At 41.4% G+C, this 22,494-nt stretch overlaps 1 protein-coding gene across 2 annotated transcripts in view; it reads left to right on the top strand.

Moving 5' to 3' along the window:
• Window positions 1-1,492: 1,492 nt before the first annotated feature.
• Window positions 1,493-22,494, top strand: part of LOC124038220 (heat shock 70 kDa protein 12A-like) — a 45,106-nt gene continuing 24,104 nt past the window's right edge. For both annotated transcript variants that reach the window (XM_046353814.1, XM_046353813.1), the window contains exons 1-3: window positions 1,493-1,845; window positions 21,392-21,468; window positions 21,696-21,826. In XM_046353814.1, coding sequence (XP_046209770.1) covers window positions 1,755-1,845; window positions 21,392-21,468; window positions 21,696-21,826 — 299 coding nt within the window. In that variant the 5' untranslated portion in view covers window positions 1,493-1,754. The remainder of the gene's footprint in view (window positions 1,846-21,391; window positions 21,469-21,695; window positions 21,827-22,494) is intronic.

Genomic DNA, 22,494 nt, shown 5'->3' with positions numbered 1-22,494 from the left:
ATCACCAATATAACCCTGTTACATAAGATAACTAATTGCTCTCTGTAATATCGTATAGCTTTGGAATCGTGTCATTACGTACTTTCGAGGAAATAGGCACGTTTCTTGACATATACACTGACTTTGAGAAGGGATTGCGTGACCATTAGCTTAGCAACCGCGTGAAGCCTCATGACAATGTGAACGCAATTGACCGACAGTTGGCTGGGTGGGGTATTATACATTCCTTCATTCATTGGATTACTATCTCCTTTCTATAATATCTCTGGCAAAGGCACCATGCAATGCATTCTGGACTAAAGAGGCAGACAAATAGGAAAAAGTGGTAGACACTCCTGTATATTACAAAAATATTATCAATGGCTGATTCGAGAGAAGACATTCTCCCGAGTTATTACATCGGCCAGTATTGAAATCTGACGTGTGATTGACGTTTTCGCAATCTAAAAGTCATACTCCTATTCACTTCCAGTGTAGTGAGACTGATTCTATCACAGTGCTACGTCATACCGGACGGATTTCTGCCTGCTTGAATGACAATAACTCAGATACACGTGAAAACATGAAATGACCCAGGGAATCGATAGAACATCACTCGGAGATGCACAAAAAACAATATAACATTCAAAATGGGTGAACCTTTCCTTTACGTAGTTGCTCTTTTCTTCATTAGCATGCTGATGATTTTGAGGCTGTTAATATTGTGGCACTTGGCATAATGTTTTCATTGTGTGATATATAGTGAAGTTATATTGGGTTTATTTTCATCTGCTAAAACATTGAATACATGTTCTTTACTATATTTAGTAAATTGAGTATGTTTAGTTTGGTTTCTCTGTGGGCTATATCAGTCCTCTAATACAAGACTATTAAAGGCCGAGTGCACTACTTTTGTAAAACATTCGTCAAAAAATGATATATTTGTATTAATATATATATTTGTATTATTTTCAGAACCCCTACTTCCCGCAGGCTCACTGGCATGAAAGGTGAACACCCTATGCTTTGCACCAATAGGATTAATCCACTTGACGGGAATTGTAATGTGGCTCATAAAGCAACTAAAAAAACGCTACAATGTTTTTTTTTTTACATATACCTGATTGCTAGAGAGCCCAGCCTTGACTGTCTAATCATGTATTGAACTCAGTGTTCATCATCAAGTGTCATCATGAATGTACAACAAACCCAGAAGCATAGTGCATTTTACCGTGCCTAAAATTGGTACACAATACTGCAGTACAAGTGTATTGATGTAGGCCTAATAGTCAAAAAGCAAACATGACAGGTAACCTGAAAACTATTGTACAGATTTTTTTAGTGTGTAGTGGTGGTGTGTGTGTGTGTGGGGGGGGGGGGGTATTATTTGCATATGAGATGACTAATGAAAATGTGCCAGTGCAGGAAAGCTAAGACCCTGATGATTTAAACCTAGTGCTGCATCCTAGAAGTCCTTACTGTAGACTTTTAGGTCTGGATTTGGAGACATTCCTTGCCAGAACAGCCGTGCGAGCTGACGGGAGGGGCGGGACAGAGGGCTACCTAACAATCGGAAAGTAGCAGCCTGAGGTACTACCAGACTTCTTTGCTTTGGAGGTGTAGATCGGCCAAACTCGACTACAAGCTTTCAGTTGAATGGGTCAACCTCGCTGTGCATCATTTAAATGCTCTTTTTAGCGCGACATCCATAGCAAATCATATTTTCCAGCTTAAATTTAATGCTTCAGACTGGCAAGTAAACAAGGACAAACTGAATGTGTAACTGTTTAGGGGAGACTCAAGGAAAGATAAAACAGCGGGACATGATGACTGAGAAAGAATCGGCAACAGACAAGATAATAGCAGGTAAAACGCTTTCATTTTTAAGGCTATTCTTCAAAGGGCCCTCTCTCTACCTATTATTTCAGTCTCAAAGCTACACAGTAGGTGCGCTCATTATATCCGTGGCGGTGCGCATTAGAGCCTTTGAGATCTTGCCAGGAGACTCCTTTTCCGTTTTCACGTTTGATTTGGGTTATAGTCGTCCAGGCAATGTGATGGCAATGATATATAGAGGCATTCGCTCCTTTCAAATGTATTTAGCTATACAAGGTTTATAATGAAGCTATTATTGTAACGCGCATAGGCTACAGTCGTGGCCATACAGTTTCAAAATAGCTCTGCCGCAACATGGAGGAAATATGATAATCCACCTGGACAGAAACACATTTCATTATTAGAATCATTATTTTACTCTGAAGAATATTTCCACTACAGCCCCAGAAAATCGCCACCAGTCGCGTTTAGACGCCCCTTTTCCTTGGGCAGAAAAAGGTATGCTTGGGCAGTAGGGTTTGGTCCTCCATAACCGTGCAGAGTATGGTCACATGGTCAGTCCCACGGGAGGTTTGACTCAATGCAGCAAAAGTATGCTTGCCCTACTATCATCCTAGGTATCGCAGCAATGTCGTTAAAACGTCGGATTGTAAATAGGAATCGCTTTACAATCTGAATTGATTAAAAGCAGCGATTCCTCTATAATGGGACAAATTATTTTATTACAATCTCAATCAGTGCTCTTATTTTCATGTTGTTTTACTTATTTGACGTTTTCTTCTAGGTTTTCATGTCCCAACATGTTATTTAGGAATAGGAATATTGACTTTTATTTCCATCACCCACAAGCTTCACAGAGGTGTCATATCTGCTCCACAGCAGGACAGTAAATCACGTGACACCTCTCCTATGATGTAATATGGGGGTGTAGATTAGTCGTGCACAGTACAGTAGGCCCTACAGTGCATTCGTAAAGTATTCAGACCCTTTCCCTTTTTTGAGGATTTCCCAAAATGCTATAAAGGCCTAAATAGTATCATTGATGATACATGACTTTAGAGTATGGTTACATTTCACCTGCTCTGTTAAAACTTTTAGAGGGTGTTTTGTTCCACTGTGTGATGAATTTACTATGTATTATGTTATGGTGTTCATTGTTGATCCAGACAACATATCAACAAGCATGCACGTATTTGATTGGGAATCATTTACTGGGTTGTGACAGGGTGCTTCAAAAGTTTTAAACAGACTATGCATTTTACAAGCACTACACTATTTGGGCAGTGCTGCCCATCCTAATCTCTCCTGCCAGGCACTCCTGACATTGTGAAATGGTGGGTGGGGTTGTGCACTAACTGCACTTCAGTGAGCTCAGCTGCACATAGTGATGAGGCAGACGCAGTGGGACATTGCCAGATCTGTCCCCCCTAACCCCAAAACACATGTAAATATTTGACTATAAATTGTGCCTATCTGTATTATACTAATGATATTTTAAGTCTTATATTCTAATGAGCCGTTTACTTTATGTTTGTATTCATATCTTTTATTATTTCATTTTGTTGTTGCATTGTCGAAAAGGAACCTGCAAGTAAGGATTTTCTTGATGTTGTGTACCATGTGTCTCCCGGGCATACAACTAATATAACTTGAAACTTTATCTGAAGAGGGACTGCCGCTCAGTCTGCACAGCACCAACCAATCATATTTTGGAATGGGAAATGCGGACAGCTACCTCAGCCTCACCGATATAGAGGTTGCCAGCACAGTCACTGTGGAATCGATCAATATGTACACTTGAGCTTTGCAGCAGAACGATTGCCTGGTTTCCCAAACTCCTTGCTGCGGCCAAATTCTACGCCACGCCCACCGACATTAGTTAGTACTCCGCAATGATTCTGGATCTGAGAATCTCCTCTGCGATTTCTAGAATGCAAACACATTCTAACTATTCTGATTGGTCTCAGAAATCGATTGGTTTGGCCAGAGCCAGAACATACGTCGGCATTTTTTTTTACATTTAATTGGCTTTGATACTCTGATTAGTTTGAGATTATCCCATCACTGATGACTTTGTTTGGTACAAGACCCCTCATTCTGATGTCACCACAAATTACTTCAACAATGGAAGTCTCAGACTGAGGTATGTAGCGAATATAGAGCAGCGGAGGAATTCAGTTTGAGTCGTCAGGCAAGCAGAACGGGACAATGGAGTCCCCATACTATTCAGGGTGTGGTCACAGTCAGTGGAGCAGCACATGTTCGTATAGTAATGTTGAACCTTTTCAGATTATTGATATGCAGTGTTTGGCTAATATTAGGCACTGTAATTGTGTGCAGTAAAATGTGTGAATGTGACAAATGGACATAAATTAATATTGCACTCAGCTGATTACCTGAGCTACACGTACTCAAGTACCTATTAGTGTGCTGATACTAATCCCAAAGATGACAAATAGCATCTAAACCCTCTGATACTGCTTGTAGACACAACCAAAACTGCAATGATCTGTTTCAAACTATCAGTACTTCTAATTGCCGATGTCATTATCATAACTTGCTAAGCACATTTTCTGTTGTACGCTTTTGCTCAAGTAATTTATATTAAAGAGCAAAATCCCAAACTATTTTGGACTGGCTTTAGCCAAGTGAGAACACCCAGTGACCACACTAACAGAGAGCTTTGTGTTCCCTTAGGGATAGCCACACATGTTCTACACATTTAAGGTGGAGAGAGAAAGGGAGAGCTCAGAGAGGGGTGGGGGAGTCATACTCAGACATTTATTTGGTTGGATTGTGATATTAATGTGATCACAGATTCCAAAATGCACAGATTCATCTTGTGTTGCCTTTGTAGATAGCATCGGTGACAGCTTGATGCAACGAGGCGTTAACCTAAAAGGTGACAAATACAAAAGTAATCTATAACCAACTAGTTCATGAAACAGTCAGTCATACATTTGTGTCTAATCAATGCTCTCAACATCTGAAAGCGTTTCAGTCAGCCCCAGTGTTTTTCTGTGGGTGGATTCTCCAGATCGACTTGTACTATGATCTAGGAATTCAATCAGCTTCACTATGATCGCCAACTTTTAGCCCAGTCGTAAAGCCCAGTTTTCCTCTGGTCTGCTGAGCTGCACCTCATCACTGGGCTATTTTCTGTGTGCTCTGTCCAGCTGTTCTACAGAATATCCAAGTACTTACGGACACTCCCACACATGTGGCTCCGGCCAACCAATGTGTGATGCTTCCTCATCAATTTCACTGAGAGGAGAGAACCGTTGGAGAGTATTTTTAAAGACTCGGGTCAGCGTTGCACATTCCATGCATTCAAGGAACCAATCTTGAGTATCAATTAACAAAAGAGTGTAAATGTGATGAGGTCAGGTCAGACGACATTTCGGAGAAGACATTGAAATGCATTGAGACCTTTTACCATAAGGTAGCATTGTATGAATCACTACACGGTCATTCAGGTCATAAATCAGCTGGGTGACTAATAGGTGAACAGCAACAAGCATCGAAAAGGACTATACAAAATAATACCTCAATGTGGCTCAGCACATCATGAGCAGTCAAAAACAAATTGATCCACAGGTGTGCTGTCGTCATTGCACTCACAAATTCTGTAAATGAAAGATGGCGCTATAATGGATAGTAGCTGTCTTGTGTTTTTTTTATACTGATCTTAACTTTTTTTGTACATAATGTCTCAGCCATCATTTCCTATGACCTCATACCCCTGCACATCGACTCGGTACTGGTACTCCCTGTATATAACCATGTCATTTTTACTCATTATTTTTTTTCGATATTCACTGTGCATTTATACCTCATGTCACTAGTTCAATTTTATTTGTATCTTTAACTCTGCATTGTTGGAAAATGACCCATAAGTAAGCATTTCACTGTTAGTCTACACCTATTGTTTACGAAGCATGTGACAAATAACATTTGATTTGATTTAGTGACACACAACATTTTAAGTTCCCATAGCAACCAACACATAATTGTCTTCTTGCAGAAGTAAGCTAGGCATTCATACAGCACAACACATGTAGTTTTACAACTCAAGTGCAGCTGCATGCTACAGCAGTGATAAAGCTATTATGATTTTAAACATGTACAGCCTCTGTACGAGACTTTGAGCTCTCGTATACAATTGTCCTTCTTCACTTGAAGCCGTTGTTGGCATCCATTTGTGAAGTACCTGGGGGCTCTGGGGGTTGGTGGCTGGGCAAGGGGTTGAGGCCAGGGGAGGGGGTTAGGATGCAGTCAGAGGTGGTTTAAGACCCCAGGCATTAACGTCTCTGTTTGAGGTCAACCCAATGACTTAGAGTCCCTGAGACAAGAATGGGAGGGGGGCTGAATCTGATGGGCCAGGGCCAGACAGGAAGTTGTCTTTAAGCTCCACAGAGGCCCTAAGGTCAAACAGATCCAGTCGCTACTCCAAGACGAGACACACACCAGAGGGCCCACCACGACACAGGTGTGTTCTCTCAATCAAAGATATCTTTCATGTTGTGACTAGGTGGTAATAAGTGACATTAATCACATCACAGGGTCACATTTTTGTTATAGGTATTCCGTGTGGGTAACAGTTCACATTAGTTGGTTTTATACCAATAATGCTGTTATTACTACAGTCATAACATGGTTGCTACATTTGATGGAGGTTGAAAATAATTACAATTGGAAGGCAAATAAACTTGGAAGGGACAAGAAGTCCAATGCTCGGCATTATGTCATGACTAAGATATTGGCTTTGTTTACCCTCCAGAGGAGGCACCCATTCTGTTTTGGAGTAGGCGGTGCAGGGGGAGGGAGGCTCTTTGCACATGCCATTGGATTGTAGATGTGAAAATAAGACCTAAACAGCTGTTAGACATCAGCAGTCTGACATCTTTTCAATTACCCAAGAGGCCCTTCATGAAAATACTGTAATCTCCGTCTGTACGTGTCTCTCTCTCCTCCATCAAACACAGTGTACTCCACAGAAAGCTGTACTCTCTGTACTCTCACCACGGTACTCTTTGTACTCTCACCAGTTCAATGTTAGACACCAAAGCCTACTGAAGCACACGCCTGTTTGATGTCCAATGTAGCCTAATTGGTTGCATGTGTTTCAGTGGAATTCCAAGAATGTAAACACGGAATGGGTTACTGTTTCTTCACATCTCTCACTCCCATCCTGATGCTGTCAGATACAAGCTCTTCCTCATACCACAGCAATGTTTACATCCCATTGCAATGTCTACTATACATCCACCTTTCAAAGTGTTTGGGACCTGTCCCTTTGACAGATTTACGTAAGAATAATATATAATAATAATAATAATAATAATATATATGCTCAAAGTGTTTGGGACCTGTGTTCCCTTTGACAGATTTACGTAAGAACATTTACTGAATGATTCTGTTGCTCTTAACTACCTCAGTTCAAACACAAAAAACAGCAACAATTCAGGACAACTTAATAACTCACAAAAGTTGAATATATGGTGTGCTGTTTGATGATTAGTTTAGACTTGATGGGATTACTTTAATAGGGTCGTTGCACCAATTCGGTGCTTTTTGAGAAGCATAAGTTGGTTAAAAAAATATGTGTATTGGATTTCACCTAATTTTAACATTGTGATAAAGAGCACATGTTCAGCTTCATGAAAAACATGATTTCCCATTTCAAGAGGTTAAATTTAAAAAAATACTATAGAAAGTGCCTATTAAGTGCTAAATAAAATAACAGGGTTGATGATTTCATCGTAGTCAGCCATAAATCATCTTGTGATAGGGGGAATGGATGCTTGTTGTGTTCAGCAGGGAATGGTAATTGAATGCAAGCTACAACCCCCCCCCCCAAAAAAAAAAAAACATCTAATCTTGTCTATTTACGGGTTGACCTGTTATGCTCGACCCGTTCAGTTTTTCACCACAAAACACTAAAAAATGGCCAAAAATAGTAGAACCAGCTCACCTGCTTTAATACTATGATTGGACTATGTTTCTTTTGAAATAAGAGTTCAGTTCACTGAATAGTTTGACCTTTAAATGAGGGACAGATGTACAGTTGAAGTCGGAAATTTACATAAGCTTAGGTTGGCGTCATTAAAACTAGTTTTTCAACCACTACAAAAATGTCTTGTTAACAAACTATAGTTTTGGCAAATGAGTTAGGACATCTACTTTGTGCACGACACAAGTAATTTTTCCAACAATTGTTTATAGACAGATTAGTTCACTGTATCACAACTCCAATGGGTCAGAAGTTTACATACACTTAGTTGACTGTGCCTTTAAACAGCTTGGAAAATTATAGAAAATGATGTCATGGCTTTAGAAGCTTCTGTTAGGCTATTTGACATCATTTGAGTCAATTGGAGGTGTAATGTGGATGTATTTCAAGGCCTACCTTCAAACTCAGTGCCTCTTTGCTTGACATCATGGCAAAATCAAAAGAAATTAGCCAAGACCTCAGAAAAAAATTGTAGACCTCCACAAGTCTGGTTCGTCCTTGGGAGCAATTTCCAAACGCCTGAAGGTACCACGTTCATCTGTACAAACAATCGTACACAAGTATAAACACCATGGGACCACGCAGCTGTCATACCGCTCAGGAAAGAGACACGTTCTGTCTCCTAGAGATGAACGTACTTTGGTGCGAAAAGTGCAAATCAATCCCCGAACAACAGCAAAAGACCTTGTGAAGATGCTGGAGGAAACAGGTTTCAAAGTATCTATATCCACAGCAAAACAAGTCCTATATCGACATAACTGAAAGGCCGCTCAGCAAGGAAGCAGCAACTGCTCCGAAACCGCCATAAAAACCCAGACTACGGTTTGCAGCTGCACATGGGAACAAAGATTGTTCTTTTTGGAGAAATGCCCTCTGGTCTGATGAAACCAAAATAGAACTGTTTGGCCATAATGACCATCGTTATGTTTGGAGGAAAAAGTGGAAGGCTTGCAAGCCGAAGAATACCATCCCAACCGTGAAGCACGGGGGCGGCAGTATCCTGTTGTGGGGGTGCTTTGCTGCAGGAGGGACTGGTGCATTTCACAAAATAGATGGCATCATGAGGAGGGATAATTATGTGGATATATTGAAGCAACATCTCAAGACATCAGTCAGGAAGTTAAAGCTTGGTCGCAAATGGGTCTTCCAAATGGACAATGACCCCAAGCATACTTCCAAAGTTGTGGCAAAATGGCTTAAGGACAACAAAGTCAAGGTATTGGAGTGGCCATCACAAAGCCCTGACCTTAATCTCCTAGAAAATGTGTGGGCAGAAATGAAAAAGCTTGTGCAAGCAAGAGGTCTACAAACCTGACTCAGTTACACCAGCTCTGTCAGGAGGAATGGGCCAAAATTCACCCAACTTATTGTGGGAAGCTTGTGGAAGGCTACCCGAAACGTTTGACCCAAGTTAAACAATTTAAAGGCAATGCTACCAAATACTAATTGAGTGTATGTAAACTTCTGACCCACTGGAAATGTGATGAAAGAAAGAAATGCTGAAATAAATCATTCTCTCTACTATTATTCTGACATTTCACATTCTTTAAATAAAGTGGTGATCCTAACTGACCTAAGACAGTGAATTTTTACTAGGATTAAATGTCAGGAATTGTGAAAAACTGAGTTTAAATGGATTTGGTCAAATCAACTTTTATTTGTCACATACATGGTTAGCAGATGTTAATGTGAGTGTAGCGAATTGCTTGTGCTTCTAGTTCCGTCAATGCAGTAATAGCCAACGAGTAATCTAACCTAACAATTCCACAACAACTACCTTATGGGTTAGGGCAGTGTGCAGTGTGGTTGCAATTGTGTCATCTGTGGACCTATTGGGGCGGTAGCATAAGATTACCAGGGGTACCAATGTAAGACATAACACGTTAAAAAAAAGTACTGCATAGTTTCCTAGGAACGCGAAGCGAGGCGGACATCTCTGTCGGGGCCGGAAGTAGGAAAGAAGTGTATGTAAACTTCCGACTTCAACTGCATCTAAGATTTAGATGCACTATTGTAAAGTGACTGTTCCACTGGATGTCATAAGGTGAATGCACCAATTTGTAAGTCGCTCTGGATAAGAGCGTCTGCTAAATGACTTAAATGTAAATGTAATGTAAATGATTCACTAATCACATTAAATAAATAATTATCTTCAGAAATGACTTTGTCAAAGCAACATAATAACTAGGTCTTTACAGTAATGGTGAAACTTGGAGAAAGGTTGGGGTTGAATGGGTTAAAATCTTCCTAGAAAGGTTTACAGAGGGACATGTGAAAATGCAGAATTGTGGCACTTAGGAAGTTTGTTTTCATATAAGAAAAATCGGATTTATTGAATTGTTGATGTGGTCTATATTAAAGGGTTCTTAATTTGTTAATACTTATATATCAAAGGGATGCAAAATGCACTCTTTTCGTGGAAAGACCCAATAAACAACTTGGCAGATTGTCAGACAACTAAACTCAAAGCACCATCGCTATGTGTAACCCATGTGTTCAGTTTAACACTGAAATGGATGATAGCACGAAAGCACTGATAACAAGGGTCATTGCCGAGCAGATGTTGCTGTTAGAGGATGCTTTTGAGCGTGCAGTGTTTACTTGTCTGCAATACGTAAACAATGGGCAGCTATTTTTATCTGTTGTGTATCAAATTGAATTGTCTTATTATCAGACATTGTCTTATTATTTTGTTTTGGCTTTGTTGTTATCCGGGTTTCCAACATAGAGAGAGGAAGGAAGTAAGGCCATTGTTCTTTGGAGAGGTTTTATCAATTTCCTCAGTATGACCTAAACGCTGTGCCCTTGTAGGAAACCAGGCTCACTCCTTTCTTTCAAATTCCTCTTACCATTGTTCCATATTCTTGTTTTAGTAGTAAGGCTACAGACTAAGGATTTTACATTATTCTCATGTTTGATCTAGGTTATCTATCCAATGTGTGCTGTTGAAGCTTGGCTTACATGTAATTTTGAAGTGCTACATGAATTGGAAATTGGAATAATGGTCTAAAAAGAGAACCAAGGGAGGCTATAGGGCAGGGGTACTCAAATGCTATTTGATAATGTCCGCTCACACCAATTTCCTAGGTGGCAAGGGTCCGGATAGATATGATAATTTGTCAGCATAGTACCACCCCCCACCTCACAACCCATGCAACCTCAAACTGTTGACACCCCTCTTGTTGGTGGAGAGAACATTTAGCAGTTTTAAAACACATTTCCTGCAATTCTACACATTTTGCCATGGGGTGAAGATAATGTTTTTTTGTTATTATTGTTGTTTTTCCCCCCCAATTTCGTGATATCCAATTGCTGTAACGGAATTCATCCTCCTCTGATGAGGAGTATGAGAGATCGGACCAATATGCAGCGTGGTAAGTGTTCGTCATGTTTTAATGAACAAAATCACTGAACATGACAATACAAAATAACAAATAGAAAGACAGAAACAAAAACCGAAACAGTTCCGTGTGGAACACACAGACACAGAAAACAATCACCCACCAAACACTGGTGGGAAAAGGCTACCTAAGTATGATTCTCAATCGGAGACAACTAACAACACCTGCCTCTGATTGAGAACCATACCAGGCCAAACGCAAAATACAACATAGAAAAACAAACATAGACTGCCCACCCAAACTCACGCCCTAACCATACTAAAACAAAGGAACTAGGGTCATAACGTGACAATTGCTATCCAATGTCTTGTCTCATCACTGCAACTCCCCAACGGACTCGGGAGAGGCGTCGGTCCTCCGAAACATGTCCCGCCAAACTGCTATTCTTAAAACCCACCCGCCAGCTGCACCAATGTGTCGGAGGAAACACTGTTCAACTGACGACCAAAGTCAGCCTGTGGGCACCCGGCCCACGCTTGAGCCAAGTAAAGCCCGCCCACAGCCAAACCCTCCCCTAACGACACTGGGCCAATTGTGCACCACCATATGGGACTCCCGGTTACGGCCAGTTGTGACACAGCCAAGGATCGAACCCAGGTCTGTAGTGACTCGATGCAGTGCCTTAGACCACTGCACCACTCAGGAGGCCCCCTCATTTTGCAGTTTTAAAGCTAATTTTCTACAATTCTACTACACATTTTGCCATGTCCTATGTGCATTCGTATGAGTGACTCAACAAATCATTGCGGGCCCTCTGAGGGACGAGGGCCCCATCGGCACATTATCTGGCCATGGTTACTACAAGATTTAGATAGCTGTTTGTCTAACTTAGACTACCTACCTACATACAGTACCACTCCAATGTTTGGACACGCCTACTCATTCCAGGGTTATTAATAATTTTTACTATTTTATACGTTGTAGAATAATAGTGAAGACATCAAAACTATGAAATAACACATATGGAACCATGTAGTAGCCGAAAAAGTGTTAAACAAATCAAAATATATTTTATATTTGAGATTCTTCAAAGTAGCCACCATTTGCCTTGATGACTGCTTTGCACGGTCTTGGCATTCTCTCAACCAGTGTTACCTGGAATGCTTTTCCAACAGTCTTGAAGGAGTTCCTACATATGCTGAGCACTTGTTGGCTGCTTTTCCTTCACTCTGCTGTCCAACTCATCCCAAACCACCTCAATTGGATTGGGTCAGGTGATTATGGAGGCCAGGTCAGAAAATGTACATTGACATTGAGCGAGCCTTGACAAACTGACAAATCTGTGTATGTTTATCGTTGCGCCACTGTTCCCACCATTGCCAAGCCGCTCCCCTGCTCAGTGGGCCAGTCAAAAGCACAAGATGTGTAGCCACTGAGCTGTGTACTTTGAGGCTCCTCAGGCAACTGATGTGCTGCTGTCAAAGTGTCACACTGATTTACCTCTAGACTGATCTAGAACAAGGACTTCTTTCTCTAAAAGGTCCAGCGGGGAGCCGCTAGCTGGACATGTTTATTTTACTATGCAACAGTTAAGCAGATGTCCCTACCTCCCGTCTCCTCCGCTCTGTTTGGAGGAAACCCTGAGAGGGCATTCATGGGTACTTTGTCAGAGAAACCATGTGGTTTCTGCGTTGCACCTTGACCATTGGAAACATGCAATACAATACAATGGTTGGAAGTCCCTCAATTTCTCACCAGTTATATTAGCTAGTTTTTCACTCCTCTCATGCCATAGAGTTTATATTACTTGACATATAGGCCTACACCATTTTTTCTGCAGATAATGTAGGGGAAAGGTAGAGCTATGCATACAGTTTCTACAGCACCATAGCAGGTGAGGATATGCTGATCAAGATAAACCTAGTTGTGTTCTATGGTAATCAGTTTACGCTTCACTCAGTGGAGCGGAGGTTTATTTCTGTCTTATCTGCAGATTCTCCACTGCTGGGATACCGTTTGACCTTGAGCTGCAGTAGACGCAGATCTAAAGATTGATTTCTGAGTCCAAGGCAGTTTTATATCAGTACCTTTCTCAGTGCTTCCTGCTACAGTAGAAGGACATAGAGGGAGAATCTTTAACTTTTCATAATATGCAGGATTTATCACACAGGGATTGCATTTGTATATGGAAATTTATTTTTTGTGTGTAAATTATGATGTGATTTTATATATTTTTTCTAACAAGTTGCATGTTTCACTAAATATTCTGAGTGATGTTGACATATTCTCTGAAGCATCATGCCAAATGACCTTCCACCGTTCTCCCTACAATAGTCATTATCTGTAACTATTACACAATACATTCCACTCATCTGTGGAGGAGTATCTCAGTTTTACCACATTTATTTTAAACAGGCCTAATAGTAGTCGTAGCAGGACACCTGAAAAGCAGGTCTGGAAACAATTAGCTATGAGTGTGTTTATATGCATGCATGTGTGTGTGCGGACTATGAAGGGTGCTAGAAACTCTCTTAGCCACAGCTGTTGTCAGGCTGCTGCTTCTCTGCACTGTGTGTCTGGGCACTTGGCCAGCTGGATGCAGTTGATAAAGAGGGAGGGAGAATGATGGCGGCCTCTCTCTCTCTCTCTCTCTCTCTCTCTCTCTCTCTCTCTCTCTCTCTCTCTCTCTCTCTCTCTCTCTCTCTCTCTCTCTCTCTCTCTCTCTCTCTCTCTCTCTCTCTCTCTCTCAGCTTCCCTCTGACTGCTTGCTGTGCTGCCGCATGGCATGAATGGGACCTCAGATGAGGGAAGAATTAGGACATTCTCTCAAAAGGAGAGCCGCCCGATCTAAGTTTCCCTTCATCCACATGAATGTAGCCTTTTGATAGGGATTTTTTTTTTTGTGGCACTGAATGTTTGTGGCAGTGAATGTAATGGGGCATCTCTTTGCCTTTGTAGGCGTTGATTACGCCACAAATTGCGTCTGCTGTCCCAATCAGTGTCCACTCTCTGGAGAAACGGTTGATCTTCACATTCTCTGATGTTTACAGTATCTATACATGTCAGTTGTACTATATAGTACATAAAAGTACAGAATGTCTTGAATTGATTACATGCACAATACACATGCACTTGTCCTTTGTAGAATATCATTGTTGTCATTTAAGGCTGAAGTTATCCGTCTGTGTGCCTATGAGGCCTACAGTACCTTGTGAACTACTCTGGAACGGACTTCAAATAGATCTAATCAGACTTGCAAAGAGACAAGAATCTCACTTGTCTATGATTTTTAAATTATCCTTTGAATGGGCTGTGGACTGTGGTACGGCATTTAACATGCACTCGCTCGCCAGATGTTAGTTATTTAACAAAAATGTTATGTTTATTTTTGCGCTAAACGTAAAGAATGTTTTTAAAATGTGGTTTATTGCTCCAAGGACCTATTTCTTCGAGCTTAACATGCTTGGCCAGTTTGGCAGATTCCAAATACAACGATCTGTAGATTAGGTCTATTGGACAAGACACACAGGTTACATCTAACCTAAGCAAGACATGAGAAGGAGCATGTTAATCAGGCCTTGCGCTATGAGATATTGAGTCCTCTGCTTCTGTCTTTAATGAAGGTAGAGTACAGTATATGCTTGCATATAGGTCATACATTTTGGGAGTAAAGGATGGGTTTCAACACTGTCGTTGATAATGCACCGATCGTGAACTCGCTTCTTGATAAATTAGCAGATGATCCAAGATGGAGAAGTCCTTACCCTTGTTCCTTTTTAATCAAATGTTAGTGCTAGCCATAATGAAAGACTAGCCTCTTTTTTGGTAATTGTATGCATCTCTGAACAACAACAGCAATACAAGGAATGTGTTTGCTCATCGTGTTTATGCATCTTTTGCCTTTTTCTCGCTCTCATCCTCCCGTATGGGCAGCAATGAAATTTACTGGTCCTTCAATCTTATAGTATGAAAATATGAGAAAATCAGAGACTACGTGAAGGTCATTTCATGTGCGGCCATTTCTTTCCTTCCCCTTACACTTGAAGTTGTATTGAAGAGGTGGTGTGAGCCTAGCTATCTGGGCAGAGATGACCAGAGGAAGCTCTGACATCATTTCCCAGGGGAGTGGCACATGGCCAGAGGTTAAAAGCTTGGATTGGATTGGCTTCTTTTTTCTTCATCACACAGGCACTCACTGAGAGTGGGCTATGATGATCACACGAGAAGAGTCATCAATGTCATTCGACAGACGAAGAGCTTGTCAATGTACCCAGGCTTCTAGAGGTAGAAATAACCCGTTTTTCACGGTCTATTTGAAGCTATCCAAACCATTTGTGTCTTAAGGATTCAAATGAGTAGTGTATGACAACTTGTTAGTGAGGTATAGAGGCACAGGCATGAATTTTAAGCCTGAGTCCTAGCCATGCCCGCGACGTTTAGGCCAAAACCTGAAATCAGAAATTACTTCCTCCGTTAGTAAACCATTAGCTGCTCCTTTCTATGTGTCACTCGCTCCCTAAGCACTGCTCGCTCTGCATGCGCACTGCTCATGGCGGCTCTGGGTCTGAGAGTATCCATAGCAATGGCTCCGCTTGGGCTGCTCTGTTCAATGCAGACCTGAGAGAGCAGTTAGCTGTTAGCTACTTTTTCATCACTCACAAGGAGCATTATTATTTTCGGTGAAATAATCTCTCCTGTCTTATATTTGATGAGGTTGAAGCACTTCTGACACCATGTTATGATTTTAGTCAGATATGACTGTACTGTGCTGCAGAGCACAAGCAAATGGCTCAGCTTACATTTTTTTACTGATCAATTGTATGATACCCGAGCCCTGCCTGTACCCTAGTTACAGATTAAAAAACAGGCCCTACCCGGCCCAAACCCGATGTATAATGTCGGGGCCCATCAGGGCTCAGGTCGGTTAAAAAAGCTCTAGTGTGGTCGATGTATCTGACATATCCTAACTCTGCCTTTGCCTATACAATACCAAATATGCACACAGGAAAATGCAGTAGTAGCTTGCTACTGCCCCCCTTTTTTATTTCTTTAAACTTGTAATTAACTTTGACACCAGTTTTACATTCCTGTTCTTGCTGCTCATTTGTGGTATTGGAAAAACCTCCACTGTGCAGTTATAGATTTGGGCCTAGTTCTCCTGTATAAACTCATTCTGAGATCTGTACTGAGGGCCTGAAAAATGCAGAGTTGTCTGGGGAAACAGAGGAATGTGACCAGAACAGGAAGAAAAAGCTCCTCCTGCCGAGAGGAGAAAAAAAGTCCAGGCACAAAAATCGAGAGCCTCTCTGAAAAGGTTTTCAACTTTATAGATGCAGCACACATATCTGGCTGGAGGCCTGTCAGTCGCTTATGGAGGAGGAATGGCTCTGCTTCCTGTCAGAATGTGTGTAGAACATTCCAGGCAGCAGGACCACTCTGCTAGGATGTAGAAAGGGAGGGGAAACAGGATACTCTATCTATGGCTTCATCTAGCAGCTCTTTTTGTGGTGGCTCAATGTTTATTTTTTTACTCTGATTATTAGAAGAAAATGATGTCGTGCTGTTGGGACTTGATTGTATTTTGACTATTAGAATTCAGGATTGTAGGCTATTCTTGGGCTTCTCCACTTCACTATTCAATCCAATCTCTCTGAAGTGAGCTACCTTCATTGAAACATTGATTCTTTAGCACTCAGTCTGAGGAAACTTTGTTGGCAGTTGATAGGTTGAGCAAGAGTTTGTTTGCTTATTTCAGATGAATCATAAGCACTTTTTCAGAGCCCGACATTAACAATAGTGGGGGATGTTGAATAAAATCATGATATTGTTATATAACATTACAGTTATGTAAGTGTGAAGGCACCACATTCTTAAATGAATAATGTATTTGCTGTTGCCAGTTATGTAAATTTACTTACGTTTATATTGCCACAATCTCCACAATGTGATTGTCAGTGGTTGATCGACTTCGACACCGCTTTCTAGTTTCTGGTAGACTTGTGTAAATGATTTAATGGATTATTCAATCAAATTGAAAATAAATAAATATAACATTCTCAACCAGATGCCCAAATCCACTTGCACTCAATTGTCTGAAAAAAGGTCTGCATTGATATTTTCAACCACTTGTATGGAACTCAATACACATTTTTATACAATTTCTCATGAAGACTTTTATTCTGCCAGGTAAATAAACTACACACACACACACACACCCACACACACACACCCACACACACACACACACACACACACACACACACACACACACACACACACACACACACACACACACACACACACACACACACACACACACACACACACACACACACACACACACACACACACACACACACACACAAACTCAGACTCCTTGATTTGATTTTTCTTGCTCTCTTTTAAAGGGGAAATCTGCATTTCAAACAATAACCAACGGCTCCCCACCAGTGTTTTTGGTAAAAAGCTGAGGGACGAGGCTGGAGAAATGTATCCACTCTCAAATTCATAGACAGAGCTATGGATACAAGGACCATGATATCAAAATGAAGTTTTAACCATATTTTGAGATGTTTGTTAACCAGTGTTTGTTTACAATTCTTATTTAATTTTTCGAAAAGAACGTTAAACAGGCTTATATTTTGGGTTCTGATTGGGCTCGCAGCCTGGCCTCAAAAACTAGACGTAACATAGTAAATGTAAATCTGTGACACTCAAATTAGTATGATATGTTACGTTTCAGGCACGTGCACAGAAAAGTGCCCTTTTAGGTGGTGGTATAATTTCCCCCCAAATTATTATTATTTTTGTATACATTTTTGTCATTGCTGTTCGGAACCCACTTCCCACAAGTCGTCGTCAAGTTCGCCACCCCCCACCCCGTCCGTTTGTTGCGCCTGTTGATCTGCCCTGTACGGAGCTTGTGGATACGGTTGCGCCTTTTTCACAGTAGTCTGTACAGAAATTGCACACACCCGGTATCCAAACATGCATGGCTTGAGAGATAGAGTGTGTGTAGCTAGCTAGCTAGTTTAAATGTCAACAGTACTGCCACAGCAGCATGACATTTGTTTAACCCTGGATAACAACTGATTTAGCCTACATTGTCATCAATATTCGGTCTGGTTGGCTGATATGTGCAGCAGAGAGAGGCAGAAAGACATAGAGAGGTAAATCACAATCAGTCAAATAAATCAAGATTAGCTAACAAGAAGATTTACAGCAATCATCAATATCAATGATCAGCTGATAGCCCAGCCTCTTTTCCCGATGCACCGTAACTAGCATGCTTACAATTTGTGATGATGAGTGAGTGTGTTGGTCCAGATATAAATAGGCATATGCTCAAAATAAATTGAGATATGAATGGTGGGGGGGGGGCTGCCCCCTGAAAGGTCTGTGCATGGCCTTGTTACGTTTGGTATGGTTACTTAAACCCAAAGGTTGCGTGTTCAAATCACATCATGGACAGCTTTAGCTAATTAGCAACTTTGCATCTGCTTACTACTTTTTAGCTATTGCAACTGCTTAGCATTTTAGCTAATCCTTCCCCTAACCTTCCCCTAACCTTATCCCTATCCATAACCTTAACTCTAACCTTAACCCCTAACCCCTAGCCTAGCTAGCGTTCGCCACCTAGCCACTGAGCTAACATTAGCCACAACAAATCATAATTCATAACATACTGTATCATATGTATTGCAAATTTGTAACATATTGTACGAATTGCAATTTGTAACATTTCATAACATATCATACATGAAGGACATCCACAAATTAATAAATGTAACATATCATACTAAATGGAGGGAGACAGATTTACATTTACTATGTTACGTCTACATCCAGTTTGCAGCACAACAGTAAGAGCTAAGCTCATGCGGCCCTTATAAATGATGTTCTCCAAGAATCAATGTGTATCATTCATTTAAAATAAAAGGATGGATGTAGGAAATGCAGATTGCACTTTAAAATAAGACTCAAGGTTATGATTTTAGGATGGGGGCATGGGGGCATGGGGGAGGGGGTGGAGAAAGTGGAGTCTATCCACAGGTGGTCCATAATTCCATACAGTAATTACCAAGTGAAGTGCATTGTGGGGATTCGGACCACTCAGCCACTCTGTAAGGGCAAGAAAAGGATGTGCCATGTGGAAAAAAGGACAGATAACATGATGTCCCATTGAGAGACCATCCCCAGACACTTAAAACTGTAGAGGAAGCACTGTCATTGTGCATTGTCAAAGGGCCTTTTCATAAGTGCTGCAGTATTAAGTGAATCTAATGAAAGTGGTGGCAAATGGACAAATACAATCTTTAATTCATTTCAAATGGCGTTTTGTTTAAAGGCAGGTGCATCAACCGTTTTCTCTTAAATGAAGAGTTGTTATATAGTTAGGAGTTTCGAAAAATTAGAATGGCAATATTCTTTGTAGTGTATTATCAGAGGATGACTGAATAATCTAAACTAAGATCACAGCTGCACAATTTATATGAATGGTTGAGAAATAGTGAGTGACAATATACTAATAGACATACAGTAGACATACAGTATGTACTAATTCTCATTATTTTGATTGAGCTACAGTGGCTTGCAAAAGTATTCACCCCCTTGGGATTTTTATTTACTTTGTTGCCTTGCAACCTGGAATTAAAATATTTTTGGGGGGTTGTATCATTTAATATCCACAACATGCATACCACTTTGAAGATACAAAATATTTTAATTGTGAAACAAACAAGAAATAAGACAAAAAAACTGAGACCCCCCCCCACCCAAGTTAATACTTTGTAGAGTCACCTTTTGCAGCTATTACAGCTGTAAGCTTGGCACATCTAACCACTGGGATCTTTGCCCATTCTTCAAGGCAAAACTGCTCCAGCTCCTTCAAGTTGGATGGGTTCCACTGATGTACAGCAATCTTTAAGTCATACCACAGATTCTCAATTGGATTGAGGTCTGGGCTTTGACTGAGCCATTCCAAGACATTTAAATGTTTCCCCTTATTAAACCACATGGTGTTGCTTTTGCAGTATGCTTAGGGTCATTGTCCTGCTGGAAAATCTATGGAAGACTGAAACAGATTTCCCTCAAGAATATCCCTGTATTTAGCGCTATCCATCATTCCTTCAATTCTGACAGGTTTCTCAGTCCCTGCCGATGAAAAAGATCCCAACAGCATGATGCTGCCACCCCCATGCTTCACTGTGGGGATGGTGCTGGGTTTGCGCCAGACATAGCGTTTTCCTTGATTGCCAAAAAGCTCAATTTTAGTCTCATCTGACCAGAGTACTTTCTTCCATATGTTTGGTGAGTCTCCCACATGCCTTTTTGCAGATTCTGGGGCCTTTCAGAACAGGTGTATATATACTAATATCATGTGACAATTCAGGAGACACTTAGATTGCACACAGGTTGACTTTATTTAACTAATTATGTGACTTCTGAAGGTAATTGGTTGCACCAGATCTTATTTTGGGGCTTCATAGTAAAGGGGGTGAATACATATGCACTTACCACTTTTTCGTTAACAAATTATTTTTTTCATTTCACTTCACCACTTTGGACTATTTTGTGTATGTCCACTACATGAAATACAAATACAAATCCATTTAAATGACAGGTTGTATGCCTCCCGGGTGGCGCAGTGGTCTAGGGCACTGCATCGCAGAGACTCTGGGTCCGCGCCCAGGCTCTGTCGCAGCCGGCCGCGACCGGGAGGTCCGTGGGGCAACACACAATTGCCGTAGCGTCGTCCGGGTTAGGGAGGGTTTGGCCGGTAGGGATATCCTTGTCTCATCGCGCACCAGCGACTCCTGTGGCGTGCCGGGCGCAGCGCACGCTAACCAAGGTCACCAGGTGCACAGTGTTTCCTCCGACATTGGTGTGGCTGGCTTCCGGGTTGGATGCGTGCTGTGTTAAGAAGCAGTACGGCTTGGTTGGGTTGTGTTTCGGAGGACGCATGGCTTTCGACCTTTGTCTCTCCCATGCTCGTACGGGAGTTGTAGCGATGAGACAAGATAGTAATTACTAACAATTGGATACCACGAAATTGGGGAGAAAAAGGGGGTAAAATTTCAAATATATATATATTTTTAATTACTGTTTGCAATGCAACAAAATAGGAAAAACGCCAAGTGGGATGAATACTTTTTGCAAGGCACAGTATTTGTTGTTTGTTATTGTTTTACCACTCGTTATCTACTTCTCTCTGTCTCCTCAGATGCAATGGCAACTCCCTCTCCAGCAAAGAGCATGGGTGACCCTGGCATCACCCCACTGTCACCCTCCCACATTCAGGTAAGAAACATTCCATGGAATATTCTGCGTGGAAATAGATCCATAAGAGCCGAATGAAGTCAAACAACTCCATTACTTTGGTATGAGAGATTGGTAGGCTAGATTGGTATGAGATTCACCACACAGTCTTTTTTTAAACTAATCTGCTTTTCCATCCAGAATAAATCACACATCTCCTTAAACATTCTCCATTTGTTGACTCTGATTTTCTGCCCTCTCCACCTCAGCAAAATGACACGGACTCGAATGCCCACACGGGACCTTCGTTCATCGTGGTGGTTGCTATCGACTTTGGCACCACTTCCAGCGGCTATGCATACGCCTTCACTAAGGAGCCAGAATGCATTCACACCATGAGGTGAGCCAAGCCAACGCTGCAATGCAGTCCCTGATAGCAGGAGGAGAGAGCGAGATTGAAGGAGTCATAGGGAGGTTCACTCAGGTCAGGCTGTTCTTTTCCATAGCAGTCTTATTAAATATTATCTGGCAGGTGATGCAAGAGAGATAGCTAATAATGATAAGAATGCATAGTTCAACTTTCTGGTCTTAGCACTTGTCTAGGCGTAATCATACCAGAAGGGTTGCTGATAGCCAGGTTAAACATGTTGATCAAAGTATTGCTCCTTAAATTCATTGTCATCAAATGGAGATGTAGAGGGCGCAGAGGCTTCTAACTGGATTCCATAATGACTGTCTTTAGAAGGTAAATGAAACAGTGTTCGCTCCCTCGCTCACCACTTATATGCCTCATTGGTGGTCGTCATGGTCCCAGTCAGTGTAATGGTCCTGTTAGAGCTGGGAGGAGGAGCTGGTTCACTGAGCTGAGGAACAAGCTGGACTACAGTCCTGAGATCCTCTGACCGATAAAACACACAGGTCAACTCTCTCCCCTGTGTGTGCCAGGCACCAGGGCCAACCTCCATACACTGCATTGCAGTACCTCACAAAACCGACAGGTGTTTATATGGTTTCATGTGCTAGTTTTAAGGGGCCCTATTTGAACTTTGAGGTCATGGTATATCTTAG

This window comes from Oncorhynchus gorbuscha, linkage group LG06, assembly GCF_021184085.1.
Source record: "Oncorhynchus gorbuscha isolate QuinsamMale2020 ecotype Even-year linkage group LG06, OgorEven_v1.0, whole genome shotgun sequence".
Taxonomy (NCBI): domain Eukaryota; kingdom Metazoa; phylum Chordata; class Actinopteri; order Salmoniformes; family Salmonidae; genus Oncorhynchus; species Oncorhynchus gorbuscha.
This window is presented reverse-complemented; position numbering and strand designations above follow the sequence as displayed.